The sequence below is a fragment of the Lithobates pipiens genome, unplaced genomic scaffold, assembly GCF_037356315.1.
Source record: "Lithobates pipiens isolate NorthernLeopardFrog02 unplaced genomic scaffold, aLitPip1_a1.2 Scaffold_16, whole genome shotgun sequence".
NCBI lineage: Eukaryota > Metazoa > Chordata > Amphibia > Anura > Ranidae > Lithobates > Lithobates pipiens.
The window spans coordinates 137,080,964-137,096,485 of NW_027507748.1; the positions used below are offsets into that span (position 1 = coordinate 137,080,964).

Here is a 15,522-nt window from a genome sequence, read left to right on the forward strand (position 1 = left end):
GAGGGGTGGTGACAGGTCCTCTTTATTGGGGGGGGGGGGCAGGCAGGCAATCAGTGTGATTGGTGTACACTAGGCGGTAACGAGATGTTACCGCAATCTCCTCCTCACACACGATCGGTGTGTGGGAGGAGGAGAACAACCCGGTAACATCTCGTTACCGCGGTTTGTTTACATTTTAGTGATCGGCTGTGAAAGGATCACAGCCGATCACGTGGGTAAACAGCCGGCCAATGGCTGTTTACCAGCGTCGGTGACGAGCAGTGTTCCCGGGGAACACGCCGCCACTGACGTGCACACGCAGCGCGCTCACGATCGCGCGCATGCGCCGTGCACAGCCGGGGTGCGACCATCTGTGATCGGCCGTGACTTCATCACGGCCGATCACATGGTAAACAGCCATAACCAATGGCTGTTCACCCCCTTCGGTGGCGAGCGGTGTCTCCGTGACACGCTGCCACCGAAGAAACAGGGATGCGCGCGCACAATCACGCGCATTCCCTGTTTAAACTGGAGGCCATCATATGACGGCCTCCCGCCACAATAGGTGCGCCGCCAGGCCGTCATTTGACGGCCGGCGGTCGCCATCTAGTTAATCAGAACTGTACAATGTAGTCCTCCACAAGGACATTATGGGGATTAGTATTGATATTATGATTTCAGTATCAGGCAGACGATTGCTTTGCATTATACAGGCATACCCCACTTTTAAGTACACAATGGGGTTTATTTACTAAAGCTGGAAAGTGAAAAATCAGGCTCACATCTGCATAGAAACCAATGAGCTTCCAGGTTTTATTACCAAAGCTTAATTGAACAAACTGGGGTTAGAAGCTCATTGGTTTCTATGCAGAAGTGAGCCTGATTTTGCACTTTCCAGCTTTAGTAAATAAACCCCATTGTGTACTTAAAAGTGGGGTATGCCTGTACACCAACTTCTTAAATCTCTGATGGACACTGACAAAGAGGTCCTCACAGTTTCCAGCCCCAGATATGACATAGCAAGCCAGTGAGCGATTGTTATTGTGAGATGATTGGCCCTTTATAAAAGCCCATTTATTTTTTTTGCTTTTGTTTTTTTAATCATGTAATTGTATAAAATACACTGTTCCACTGCTCAGTACTAAATACAGATCCATATAAGTTTTTATGTACAAGGGACATTTAAAAACTCTGAATGATTTAACTTGACAGATAGTAACCAACGTTTAAAAATGTCTGTTGTGCCGCGTTTAGATGCCGCATATAGTCACGTTTGCGTTTAGAAATGTATTCAGTAAATAGTCAGAAATGTATTTCCATTAAAAACACCTGCAAATGAAGAGCAGCTAAACACAAGCTACCGTGTTTACAAGCTGTTAAAGGCATTCGGCTTTTCAAATCCCTTTGAGCATCCGTTCTGAATGCTTTTTTTTGCTTTCCAAAAAAAGCTTTTAAACTCAACTGCCTAGAAATTACTATAAACGACCCGTGTACATGTACTGATAAGATAACACAGAGAAGAGCTCAGGGGCAGGGGCAGCTGAAAAAACATCCACCTGCTCCTAAACATCCGTTTACCAGCAGCAGTTTACATGAGGCCTTAGGCTACAATTTTGCTATCTTATAAATGAAAAATAGAGTTAACATAATTTCCCAAACTTTTCTCTATACATCAATCAGAAATGTGATTAGTATTGATATTATTATTTCAGTTTCAGGCAAGTGACTATACTTTATACAACAGCTTCTAAAACCTGTGATGGACACTTAGGCCTGGTTCACACCTATGCAGGTTGCAGTTTGCATATTGCAGGTGCATTTTGTGTTTTTCAATACACATTTTTTTTCTCAATTTAACCAAAAAACTGAAAAAAGTCCCTGGCCCTTTCCATAAAATGCACAGATGTGAATACATCCATAGGAAACCATGATAAATGGATGCAGTGTGTTTCTGTAAAACTGAAAATACACTAAAAAATGTATAGGTGTGAACCAGGCTTAAGAGATGTCCTCACAGTTTCCAACCCCAGAAATAACATAGCAGGCCAGTGAGCAGTGGAGCAGTCCACTAGAACCCAACTCCCTGGGCCCAAAATATTCATTGTGGGTTGAATGACCTTTTTTTTTTTCTTTTTTTTTTTTTTATCGTAATTGTTTATACATGTAATTGTATAAGCATACTGTTCCATTGCTATGTACTAAATATAGCTCCCTAAAAAGCTCCACTTTTTACTATCTAATCATTCATAAATGAGAAATAGAGTTGAACATAGATGAAACATATCTGAAAAAAACATAACTGCTCATTTATAGGGCTTTGAAGGCAACTTCTAACCAAAAAATACGATATAATAACATAAATTTTCTAAATTTAAAAGGTTTGAACCACATATTTTACATCACATATTACATAGTACAGTGGAACCTCAGATTGCAAGTAATGCGGTTTACGAGCATTTCACAATACGAGCTGTTTTTAAAAAAAATCCTGACTCGGTTTACGAGCATTGGGGGTTATTTACTAAAGGGAAATCCACTTTGCACTGCAAGTGTACTTGGAAGTAAAGTCGCTGTAGATCCGAGGGAGACATGCAAGGAAAATAAAAAAAACAGCATTTTATCTTGCACATGATTGGATGATAAAATCAACAGAGCTTCCACTCATTTCAGATCTACCCCTTAGATTTAGAGCCACTGGACTTGCAAGTGCACTTGCAGTGCAAAGTGGATTTGCCTTTCATAAATAACCCCCATTGTCACGCAATACGAGCAGGATTCAAGCCTCTGGGGTGTGCAGTACCACATTTGGCCAAAGGTGCAGGGGTGCCGGTGACGCTCAGAGCCACTCGGAAACACTCTATTCACGAGTGTCTCCGAAAAAATAAAATAAAAGTCAGCAGCTACAAATACTGCAGCTGCTGACTTTTAAAATAAGGACGCTTACCTGTCCAGGGCACCCACTATCTCCTCTCCTGAAGTTGACCCGTCCCTCGGGCTCTTGGGTGGAGGCCCCGGCATTTTCAGTAAGAGAATCGGGAAGTGAAGCCTTGCAGCTTCACAGCCTTGTTCCCTACTACGCATGCGCAAGTCGCACTGAACGTCCTGACTGATCCCTGGGACCTGTGTGTCTTCAGACTGGTCTCCGAGCATCTCTGAGTGTTTACAAGGGTCTACAGCAACCCCCCCCCCCCACCTCTGGCCACATGCAGTACTGCATAGACAAGCAGTGGCTATGGAACGGATTATCTGAGTTTCCATTTTTCTGAAACAAATTATGCTCCTAATCCAAGGTATTACTGTATAAAATATTGTACAAAATTGGGTTACAACATCAAGAAGTGTGATCCAAATGGTATCCCCCACAGCTGATGATTTAGCTTACAGTTATTGGATTACTGGTTGGCCCACTCAGTTGGACATATTCTCACAAAACATATCTCTATACACCAGGGATATGCAATTAGCGGACCTCCAACTGTTGCAAAACTACAAGTCCCATCATGCCTCTGCCTCTGGGTGTCATGCTTGTGGCTGTCAGAGTCTTGCTATGCCTTATGGGACTTGTAGTTCTGCAACAGCTGGAGGTCTGCTAATTGCATATCCCTGCTATACACCAATCAAAAATGTACAATGTAGTCCTCTACAAGGCCATGGTGAGGATTAGTAGTTATAACCTTTAGTGATGGCCGAACGGTTCGCCCGGCGGTCGTTTCGCGGCGAATTTCCGACTTTCGCCGTCCGCGGGTTCGAACGCCTTTTTCCGTCGTTCGCCCCGGCGGACTTACGTGTTTAATGTATACAAGAACTTTAACCTTTCGTGACACGTTTATCATGTGTTACAGGACAACCAATTGAGACATGACAGCTCATGGACACTTGGACATTCCCCCTAACCTATAAATACACCCGATCCGGTGGCCATTTTACATTCTTTCTTCTGTCACTGTAGGGAAAGGATCCTGTGTGGAGTAGGGACAGAGAAAACGCTAGCTATTTGGTACACAAAAGTTCTTTTCAGGACTGGTATAGGTGTTAGGTCAGCAGCCTGAGTTTCTTTTGTCAGTTTAGATAAAGGGACAGAGCGCTGTATGCTGCTATTTTAGGGACAGCTCAGCCAGATTAGTCTTTCTTCATCATCATCATCATCATCATCATTAGCTGTTACTATCAGGTCCACAAAAGAGCTGTTCCAGCTAATCGTTCCAGCCTACTCTTTTTTGCCAATTTGTATAGGGACAGGCAGGAAGCAGTGTGTCAGGCAGTGAGGATAATTTTAAAGACTTGCTGTTACTATTAGTTCCACAAAGGTTCTTTTCAGGACTGGTATCAGTGGTACGGTAATAGGCTTGTACACGTATAATATTCTTTCTTCCAAATATAGAAAGAATATTATACTTGACTGCTGCCCTTCTGCTGCAGTCTGCTAATCATTCACAACTCACTTGTTCCACAAAGCTCTTTATCAGGACTGGTAACTTGGTCTGTCTAGGGTGCTACGGTACATAGGCTTGGGTGCGGTACAGTCTGCTGTTCTGTAAGGACCGCTATCGGTCCACAATAGATAGGGTTGCCGTGCACTACTGCTGACCGCTGCCCTATACTGCAGCAGTCCTTCAGCGGTATAGGGACTGACGCACAGTCTGCTAAACACTAATACACAACCTGCTTGGTCCACAAAAGTTCTTATAAGGACTGGTAACTTGGTATAGGGTGCTACGGTACATAGGCCTGAGTGCGTTACAGTCTGCTGTTCTGTAAGGACCGCTATCGGTCCACAATACATAGGGTTGCCGTGCACTACTGCTGACCGCTGCCCTATACTGCAGCAGTCCTTCATTGGTATAGGGACTGACGTACAGTCTGCTAATCACTAACACACAACCTGCTTGGTCCACAAAAGTTCTTATAAGGACTGGTAACTTGGTATAGGGTGCTACGGTACATAGGCCTGAGTGCGTTACAGTCTGCTGTTCTGTAAGGACCGCTATCGGTCCACAATACATAGGGTTGCCGTGCACTACTGCTGACCGCTGCCCTATACTGCAGCAGTCCTTCATTGGTATAGGGACTGACGTACAGTCTGCTAATCACTAACACACAACCTGCTTGGTCCACAAAAGTTCTTATAAGGACTGGTAACTTGGTATAGGGTGCTACGGTACATAGGCCTGAGTGCGTTACAGTCTGCTGTTCTGTAAGGACCGCTATCGGTCCACAATACATAGGGTTGCCGTGCACTACTGCTGACCGCTGCCCTATACTGCAGCAGTCCTTCAGCGGTATAGGGACTGACGCACAGTCTGCTAAACACTAACACACAACCTGCTTGGTCCACAAAAGTTCTTATAAGGACTGGTAACTTGGTATAGGGTGCTACGGTACATAGGCCTGAGTGCAGTACAGTCTGCTGTTCTGTAAGGACCGCTATCGGTCCACAATACATAGGGTTGCCGTGCACTACTGCTGACCGCTGCCCTATACTGCAGCAGTCCTTCATTGGTATAGGGACTGACGTACAGTCTGCTAATCACTAACACACAACCTGCTTGGTCCACAAAAGTTCTTATAAGGACTGGTAACTTGGTATAGGGTGCTACGGTACATAGGCCTGAGTGCGTTACAGTCTGCTGTTCTGTAAGGACCGCTATCGGTCCACAATACATAGGGTTGCCGTGCACTACTGCTGACCGCTGCCCTATACTGCAGCAGTCCTTCATTGGTATAGGGACTGACGTACAGTCTGCTAATCACTAACACACAACCTGCTTGGTCCACAAAAGTTCTTATAAGGACTGGTAACTTGGTATAGGGTGCTACGGTACATAGGCCTGAGTGCGTTACAGTCTGCTGTTCTGTAAGGACCGCTATCGGTCCACAATACATAGGGTTGCCGTGCACTACTGCTGACCGCTGCCCTATACTGCAGCAGTCCTTCATTGGTATAGGGACTGACGTACAGTCTGCTAATCACTAACACACAACCTGCTTGGTCCACAAAAGTTCTTATAAGGACTGGTAACTTGGTATAGGGTGCTACGGTACATAGGCCTGAGTGCGTTACAGTCTGCTGTTCTGTAAGGACCGCTATCGGTCCACAATACATAGGGTTGCCGTGCACTACTGCTGACCGCTGCCCTATACTGCAGCAGTCCTTCATTGGTATAGGGACTGACGTACAGTCTGCTAATCACTAACACACAACCTGCTTGGTCCACAAAAGTTCTTATAAGGACTGGTAACTTGGTATAGGGTGCTACGGTACATAGGCCTGAGTGCAGTACAGTCTGCTGTTCTGTAAGGACCGCTATCGGTCCACAATACATAGGGTTGCCGTGCACTACTGCTGACCGCTGCCCTATACTGCAGCAGTCCTTCATTGGTATAGGGACTGACGTACAGTCTGCTAATCACTAACACACAACCTGCTTGGTCCACAAAAGTTCTTATAAGGACTGGTAACTTGGTATAGGGTGCTACGGTACATAGGCCTGAGTGCGTTACAGTCTGCTGTTCTGTAAGGACCGCTATCGGTCCACAATACATAGGGTTGCCGTGCACTACTGCTGACCGCTGCCCTATACTGCAGCAGTCCTTCATTGGTATAGGGACTGACGTACAGTCTGCTAATCACTAACACACAACCTGCTTGGTCCACAAAAGTTCTTATAAGGACTGGTAACTTGGTATAGGGTGCTACGGTACATAGGCCTGAGTGCGTTACAGTCTGCTGTTCTGTAAGGACCGCTATCGGTCCACAATACATAGGGTTGCCGTGCACTACTGCTGACCGCTGCCCTATACTGCAGCAGTCCTTCATTGGTATAGGGACTGACGTACAGTCTGCTAATCACTAACACACAACCTGCTTGGTCCACAAAAGTTCTTATAAGGACTGGTAACTTGGTATAGGGTGCTACGGTACATAGGCCTGAGTGCGTTACAGTCTGCTGTTCTGTAAGGACCGCTATCGGTCCACAATACATAGGGTTGCCGTGCACTACTGCTGACCGCTGCCCTATACTGCAGCAGTCCTTCAGCGGTATAGGGACTGACGCACAGTCTGCTAAACACTAACACACAACCTGCTTGGTCCACAAAAGTTCTTATAAGGACTGGTAACTTGGTATAGGGTGCTACGGTACATAGGCCTGAGTGCAGTACAGTCTGCTGTTCTGTAAGGACCGCTATCGGTCCACAATACATAGGGTTGCCGTGCACTACTGCTGACCGCTGCCCTATACTGCAGCAGTCCTTCATTGGTATAGGGACTGACGTACAGTCTGCTAATCACTAACACACAACCTGCTTGGTCCACAAAAGTTTTTATAAGGACTGGTAACTTGGTATAGGGTGCTACGGTACATAGGCCTGAGTGCAGTACAGTCTGCTGTTCTGTAAGGACCGCTATCGGTCCACAATACATAGGGTTGACGTGCACTACTGCTGACCGCTGCCCTATACTGCAGCAGTCCTTCAGCGGTATAGGGACTAAGAGTTTTGTCACAGGGTGATTTAAAAAATGACAGGCAGAGGAAGAGGCAGGCCCTTCCGCAGGGGTGGTAGGGGTAGGGCAGGAGCAACAGCCTTGAGCCAAAGTGGGAAGTTGCAGAAGGTGCGTTCAATTACTTTAAAGGACGCACCAGACTTGGTTGAGTGGCTCACTCAGCCTTATTCTTCTGCACCCTCCTCATCCTCTCGATCTGCACCCTCTTCTTCACTCTCTGCTATGTGCACCCCCAAAGACACTACCACCAACAACACCACCACCACCACATACCTTCCGCTTGAGTGCAAATGGGGGCCTTCATGCTCCAGTGTTTTAATAGGGACCCCCGTATAAAAAGCATGAGGGTCAAGGACCAGTACTGGGTGGCAACGTACTTAGATCCCCGGTACAAACACAAAATGGCGGAAATGTTACCGCCGTCGCAGAGGGCTGTCAGAATGCAGCACTTCCAGGCCTTGCTTCGAGAAATGCTGCATTCTGCTTTTGCGTGCGCTGGCAGAGGAGCAATTCCCACTCCCAGAGAAGGATTTGCGGGTACCAATCCAACAGCGCCTGCAAGAAGAGGCCGGTTTGAAGATGTGTTGGTGACTTCGGATATGAGGTCATTCTTTCAGCCGACCCATCGACAGGTGTCATCCGGATCCAGCATCAGGGAACGCCTAGACCGTCAGGTGTCCGACTACATTGGGTTAACGGCCGATGTGGACGCTCTGAGGAGTGATGAACCCCTAGACTACTGGGTGGGCAGGCTTGACCTCTGGCCAGAGCTTGCCCAATTTGCAATCGAACTGTTGGCTTGCCCCTCATCCAGTGTCCTGTCCGAAAGGACGTTCAGCGCAGCAGGGGGGATTGTGACCGATAAGCGTACTCGCCTAGCTCACCACAGTGTTAACTACCTCACATTTCTAAAAATGAATGAGGCATGGATCTCGGAGGAATTCAACACATGTGATCAGTAGACCATGTATATGTCTATAAACAATTTTTGGAATCAAGCACACAGACCTTCTTAATTCATTTGGCTCACTTCCCTGACCCAAAAAAGCACACCGTACTATATGCCCCTACCCTCCTCTTTGAAGAGGTTGAGCGGTGTCATATTTCTACTGGGGCTGCTTATTATGAGGGGTTCCCACCATCCCTGTGCTGTGCTGACTTCCTCCTGGGTGTTCTTATTATGAGGGGCTCCCACCATCCCTGTGCTGTGCTGACTTCCTCCTGGGGGTTCTTATTATGAGGGGCTCCCACCATCCCTGTGCTGTGCTGACTTCCTCCTGGGGGTTCTTATTATGAGGGGATCACACCATCCCTGTGCTGTGCTGACTTCCTCCTGGGGCTGCTTACGGTGCTGCTGTCAGCGCTGTATGTCACGGAGCTGCTGTCAGCGCTGTATGTCACGGAGCTGCTGTCAGCGCTGTATGTCACGGAGCTGCTGTCAGCGCTGTATGTCACGGAGCTGCTGTCAGCGCTGTATGTCACGGAGCTGCTGTCAGCGCTGTATGTCACGGAGCTGCTGTCAGCGCTGTATGTCACGGAGCTGCTGTCAGCGCTGTATGTCACGGAGCTGCTGTCAGCGCTGTATGTCACGGTGCTGCTGTCAGCGCTGTATGTCACGGAGCTGCTGTCAGCGCTGTATGTCACGGAGCTGCTGTCAGTGCTGTATGTCACGGAGCTGCTGTCAGCGCTGTATGTCACGGAGCTGCTGTCAGCGCTGTATGTCACGGAGCTGCTGTCAGCGCTGTATGTCACGGTGCTGCTGTCAGCGCTGTATGTCACGGAGCTGCTGTCAGCGCTGTATGTCACGGAGCTGCTGTCAGTGCTGTATGTCACGGAGCTGCTGTCAGCGCTGTATGTCACGGAGCTGCTGTCAGCGCTGTATGTCACGGAGCTGCTGTCAGCGCTGTATGTCACGGTGCTGCTGTCAGCGCTGTATGTCACGGAGCTGCTGTCAGCGCTGTATGTCACGGAGCTGCTGTCAGCGCTGTATGTCACGGAGCTGCTGTCAGCGCTGTATGTCACGGAGCTGCTGTCAGCGCTGTATGTCACGGAGCTGCTGTCAGCGCTGTATGTCACGGTGCTGATGTCAGTGCTCTGTATTACGGTGCTGCTGTCAGTGCTCTGTATCTCCTGCACCCTCTTGTTTGCCTACCCTGGTCCCTGACCTTCCCTCTCCTCCATTGCCTTCATTAGCTCCATAGTCCTGAATTGTCAGAACAATTTCCCAAATAAAAAAAAAATGCTTGTAGTTATCGATCCCAAATTCACCTCATACATGTATTATGCTATTGTCCAGGTGGTGGGACTACGTGCTACCCCCTAATAATTACCCCGTGGCCGCAAATTCGACCTAAAGGTTTGCGAAATTCGCCTCCCATTGAAGTCAATGGAGCCCGCGGCGAACGGTCGTTTTCGCGAACGTTTGTGCCCGTTCGCGTTTCGCGTTCGCGAAACGTCCCGTCGGAAGTTCGTCCATCACTAATAACCTTCATGACAACAAACCTTGGACTGTTACTACATCCCATCATCTGGCCACCTATGAGAACAGCCATACTACTAACAAGAAACAAAATAATAGAACCTTAAACTGTATCCATTGATCAACCTTCATAGCCCTTTCTGAAATGACGCCTGTCTTGTGTTATGGTTCATCCATCTTTTCACTGTAAATCTCAAAGAAACGTCTCTCAGCTTAAAATTCTAAAATACAGTTCTATGCCTGAAATGATTCAAGGAGATCGGCAGGATGGTTCATAAAAACTGAAACAAAACGGAGAACGGGCTGCAGGCAGTAACAGACAATTCATTTCTTTTCTTTTTCTTCTCAAACCTGCATTTAACAAGTGTAACAATGGTTACAACAAAACTGGCACTTTTCTTTATCCCAGTGCCCGGGTCTATTCTTTTTCTATCAGTGAGAACTTTAAATTCATACTCATAAAAGATTTGCAAAATGTTACATTGAAGTTGTACGTTTGCTACATTAGCTGTAAGATTGCAACTAGTGTCAGTTTACAAATACAGTATAATAGTAACAAATACAATACAATAGTAACAAATACAGTATAATAGTATTTGTAAACGGATCTAATAACAAACATAACTACATTGCAGTAGTACGTTTTCTACATTAGCTGTAAAATTGCAACTAGTGTCAGTTAAGTTTACAAATACAGTATAATAGTAACAAATACAATATAATAGTAACAAATGCAATACAATAGTAACAAATACATTATAATAGTATTTGTAAACGGATCTAATAACAAACATAACTTAGAATAAAGGTGGGTGAAATATATTTTGAATGATTTCCAATCCTCAGATGCTACCATCCCAAGTAAATATGTGTAACTACAATAGAAAATGTTTCAACTCACAAGGCTATATAGCCATAAAAAAGAATTCTTAGTGCATGCAAAGAATCCATATATGTAACAGAATACCTCAATAACCTGTACAGTACACCATAGACCTGCGTTTCTCAACCTTTTTAACATGGAGGAACGCTTAAAATAGCTTTTTGGTCTCAGAAACCCCTGCTAATAATTACAACATATAGAACTCATTGTGCATTAGAGGAATAGTCTGTGCAGAGAATGCACCTTACACTTGTAGCCATCGGGAAGAATCCCCTTTTTATAGCGACCATACACGCTTTGATTCTATTATCTGATTGATGTGCGATTCGGTCAAAATGATTGAATCAGCAAACATGCAAAAAAAAAAGGATAATTTTTCTTCTGTTCTATTTAGATTGAAACTGATCAAACTGAATCGATCAGCCAGGGAAAAACGTTATGGATCATGTGATTCATCATCACTGAAATGCTTTGGTAATTAATTTGTTTTTGTTTGATTAGGGAATGCTTGGGGTTAACCGCAATGGGATCAGTAATTTACGATTGTATCTTTAACTATCCATCAAAAATTAATTTCCCATGTGTGGGGAATAATGACCTAAGGGGTTTTTGACTATAAATTGATGACTCCTATTGGGAGAGACCAACTGGAAAATAAATGTGATCAATAATCAAAGCATGTATGGCCACTGTTACAGGTAGCTAAGAAGATCATTGGTGTCAGTAGGAACTTACCAAGGCCAGAAGTTGCTCAATGATCAAGAAACTCTTAGCAACCTCTGGAGGAACATTTAGGCTTCCATAGATCCTTGTTTGAAAAGTGTTGCCATAGGCAGTAAACCGTGCCTATAAACCCATGGCAACCCGTTTCATGGTCAAAATCTGCTTCTTCAGCACTTGGTTGACTACTGAAGAGACGAAATTGTACTTCAAACCCAATCCCGAAGAATTGGATTATGTCTGTGAAATGTGTTGACTTAGGTTTATAGGCATGATTTACTGTCTATGGCAACCTTTCTCAACCAGAGGTTGCCAGGGATTCCTTCAGCAATAAGTTTCTACTGACACCAAGGATCTTTTTTAGCTGTAAGGGGCATTTTTCCTACTGACCGCAAATATAAGGAGCATTCTTCTCACTGATCAAGACACTAATGTGAGCTGTAGATAGTCATTTTTAGCAGGGGTTCCCTGAAACCAGAAAGTTATTTCAAGGGTCCCTCCACATTAAAAAGGTAGAGAAATGCTGGTTTATGACATAATATACATGTTATTGTTCTCAGAAACCAGTATAAATTCTGTGTCTAAAAAAAGATATGTTTTTTCTGGACACATATTCTTGCAAATTTTAGCCCATGTGTTAATAAAACTTGAAGACATTGAGGGCAATTTACTAAGACTGCAGCAAACGTGCATGGCAACCAATCATCTTCAAGTTTTCATTTTCAAAGCTTAACTGAACACGATGCAGGGAAAAGCTGATTGGTTACCATGCACAGCTGCTCCAGATTCTGTCTGCTCCAGTTTTAGTGGATCACTTCCATTGCATATTGTAGTTCAGGTGCTACATACTAACTCAGTTTTCTTCACACATCAATTTTTTACTTATTTAATATAATAATCACCTGTTATATACAAACACAGATGTAGTATAAAGTCGGTGAGTGTCTGTACTGTGTCTAAATATGAAAAGGGAAAAGGGCTAAAGCAGTATTAAACTAAAAATGTAATATATTGCTGCTTACCAATCATTCGATATGGTGGCTGCATTCGTTTTTTTTTATTAGGCTTTTTTCCTCTGTTTTCACCTGGTTATCTGGCCAGTAACATACCTCCTGTATTAGCGTGCCCCCACTCTGGATGTAGGAGCAACAGAGACTTCTTGGGATTGAATTACTAAAACTGGAAAGTGCAAAACGGGTGCAGCTCTGAATAGAAACCAATCAGCTTCCAGATTTTTTTTGTCAAAGGTTAATTCACTAAGTCGAAGTTAGAAGCTGATTGGCTACCATGCACAGCTGCACCAGATTTTGCACTCTCCAGTTTTAGTACATCAACCCCCTTTGGACAGCAGCATTGTCTGGGGGGGGGGGGGTTAGCTGCACCAGCATATTTAGATACACTAACAAAGTGTAGCCAATCTCTACCTAACACTTTATTGGCAGTTACAGAGAACAGTTTTGTTCCTTTTGAAATAAATGAAGTTGTAAAGCGCTGCGTAAACTGTGCATAAATCATTTCTAACAGTAAAGGATTTACAAAACCAAAACGAATCATTGTAAGTGCTCGTCAATGGTAAATGCTTTGTCTCAACCCTCTAACTACTGCAGGACAACTTCTTTTGAAAAACAACAGACTTACTGGCAGGATCACCAAAGCCTAAAAAAAGAAAACAAATGCAGCCATCACACCTAGAAAATGATGAAGCTGCAATATAATACATGTTTGCTTTTGGCTTCAGAAACCATTATTGATGGTTACATCAATCCCCCCTGCAGGACGTAACCCCTATACCAGGGATATGCAATTAGCGGACCTCCAGCTGTTGCAAAACTACAAGTCACATCATGCCTCTGCCTCTGGGAGTCATGCTTGTGGCTGTCAGAGTCTTGCAATGCCTCATGGAACTTGTAGTTCTACAACAGCTGGAGGTCCGCTAATTGCATATCCTTGCCCTACACCTATCATTGGGGTTTATTTACTAAAGGAAAATACACTTCGCATTACAGGTGCACTGCAAGTACACTTGGAAGTGCAGTCATTGTATATCTGAGGGGGTCATGCAAGGAAAATAAAAAACAGCGTCTTTGCTTGAATATGATACCATCAGCAGAGCTTCCCCCCATGTCAGCTCTCCCCCTGAGATCTACAGCGATCTACAGCGACAGCACTTTCAAGTGCACTTGTAGCGCAGAGTGGATTTTCCTTTAGTAAATCAACCCCAATGCACTTCTCCTATAAACAAGCAGATCAAAGTAAGTAATGCCTCGTATTGATCAGTACAGATCAGCTCACACTAGCACTCAATGATTTTGTGATCCTATTATCCATTATAAATAAATAATGGTACAGAAACTCTGTGCTCCCTTAGAAGATGACTATTTCTCTAGGAAAGCAACATATCCTCCAATGGCACCAAGTAGAACAGTTGTGGTGCAATGTGCAGCCATGGAGGGCAGCCTGCAGGGATGTACAGAGCTGTGATGAGGGGATGGATCCTCCATGGTGAAGGACTACATGTATGTTCTAGACATGCACACACAAACTCCACCCTGCCTGCATACACATCTGTGCTCTGAATGAAGTGTACTGGAGAGGGGGGCATCAGATGGCCATGATGGTGACAATGGTCTCTCTCCTAGGCTGTACATGCAATGATCACACGTGTGTAATGCTCCATGTACCTCCTTCTTGACGTTCCATAGCAGCTTCTCCTTGACGCTGTCATCTGAGCAGCTCATGGTGCAGGAACAGGTGGGATGTGATGGCTGAGGAAGGATGGCTGCTCACCCAGGAGCACCCTAGCCCGGATCTGTGGCTGATGCTCTTGCTCTTGTCAGTGATGCTCCCCCTACTGCTGCTGATGCTGCTGTCAATTGCCCAGAACCTGCTGTGACGTCACGCGGCCGGCCGCTCCGCCCTCCTCCTTTTTTTGGGGGGGGGCTCACGGTCCCGCCCCTTCTAATGGGCAGCTGGCTGACCGCGTCCCGGGCGCGTCCATGACAACCGAAGAGGGGGAGGAGGAGGGGGAGGACCAGGGCGGGGAAGTGATGGAGAGAAGTATACACACACTTCATCCAGGGAAGGCATTCATGATCTTCATCCAGTGTTATCTATGGATTCTCCTATACCATGGCTGGAAAATAAAAGGATCAGTCCACCCAATAATAACATTAAATGTTATTACTTAATGGCATCTCAGCACCACTTTTAACCACAACTGAGCACCACTTTTTAGCATTTAACCACTTAAAGTGGTGTTGCCACCAAAAAAATAAAACTACTTAAAATTCGTAAAAAAAAAAAAAAAAAAATAATTGGCAAAAAAAAATTTTTTTACTCACCTCTAAATACCTGTTGCTAGGGGGTCCCTCGTAGTCTGCCTTCTTCATTGCCCGGGCTGGTGACATCACTTCCCCTCGCGCCGCACATTCACCTGGGACCTGTCATGTGTCCCAGGTGACTGTACGGCGTATCACGGCGCCCTGCGCCGCTCGCGCATGCGCAGTGGGTGCCCGGCTGTGAAGCCACAGCCGGGTGCCCACAGTATGCATGACGGCGCCGCGAGTGGAGCGGGGAGCGAGGGGGGGCTTCGTTCCCCCGCATCGCTGGACCCTGGGGCAGGTAAGTGTCCGATTATTAAAAGCCAGCAGCTGCAGTATTTGTAGCTGCTGACTTTTAATTTTTTTTTTTTAGGGGGTACCCCACTTTAATGAGATTTGTTGTTTATAAATTAAAAACATTTATTTTTTTTGTTGCTAGAAAATTACTTAGAACCCCCAAACATTGTACATTTTTTCCTAACACCTTAGAGAATAAAATGGCAGTCGTTGCAATACTTTCTGTCACATCGTATTTGCGCAGCGGTCTTACAAGCACTCTTTTTTTGGAAAAAATACACTTTTTTAAATTAAAATATAAGATGACAGTAAAGTTAACCCAATTCTTTTTTTTATATTG

At 45.2% G+C, this 15,522-nt stretch overlaps 1 protein-coding gene across 2 annotated transcripts in view; it reads right to left on the reverse strand.

Annotated features, from left to right (window-relative positions):
* Positions 1 to 14,415, reverse strand: part of SGSM2 (small G protein signaling modulator 2) — a 550,156-nt gene extending 535,741 nt beyond the window's left edge. For both annotated transcript variants that reach the window (XM_077480502.1, XM_077480501.1), the window contains exon 1: positions 14,247 to 14,415. In XM_077480502.1, the coding sequence (XP_077336628.1) occupies positions 14,247 to 14,303 (57 nt within the window). In that variant the 5' untranslated portion in view covers positions 14,304 to 14,415. The remainder of the gene's footprint in view (positions 1 to 14,246) is intronic.
* Between the last annotated feature and the right edge of the window lie 1,107 nt (positions 14,416 to 15,522).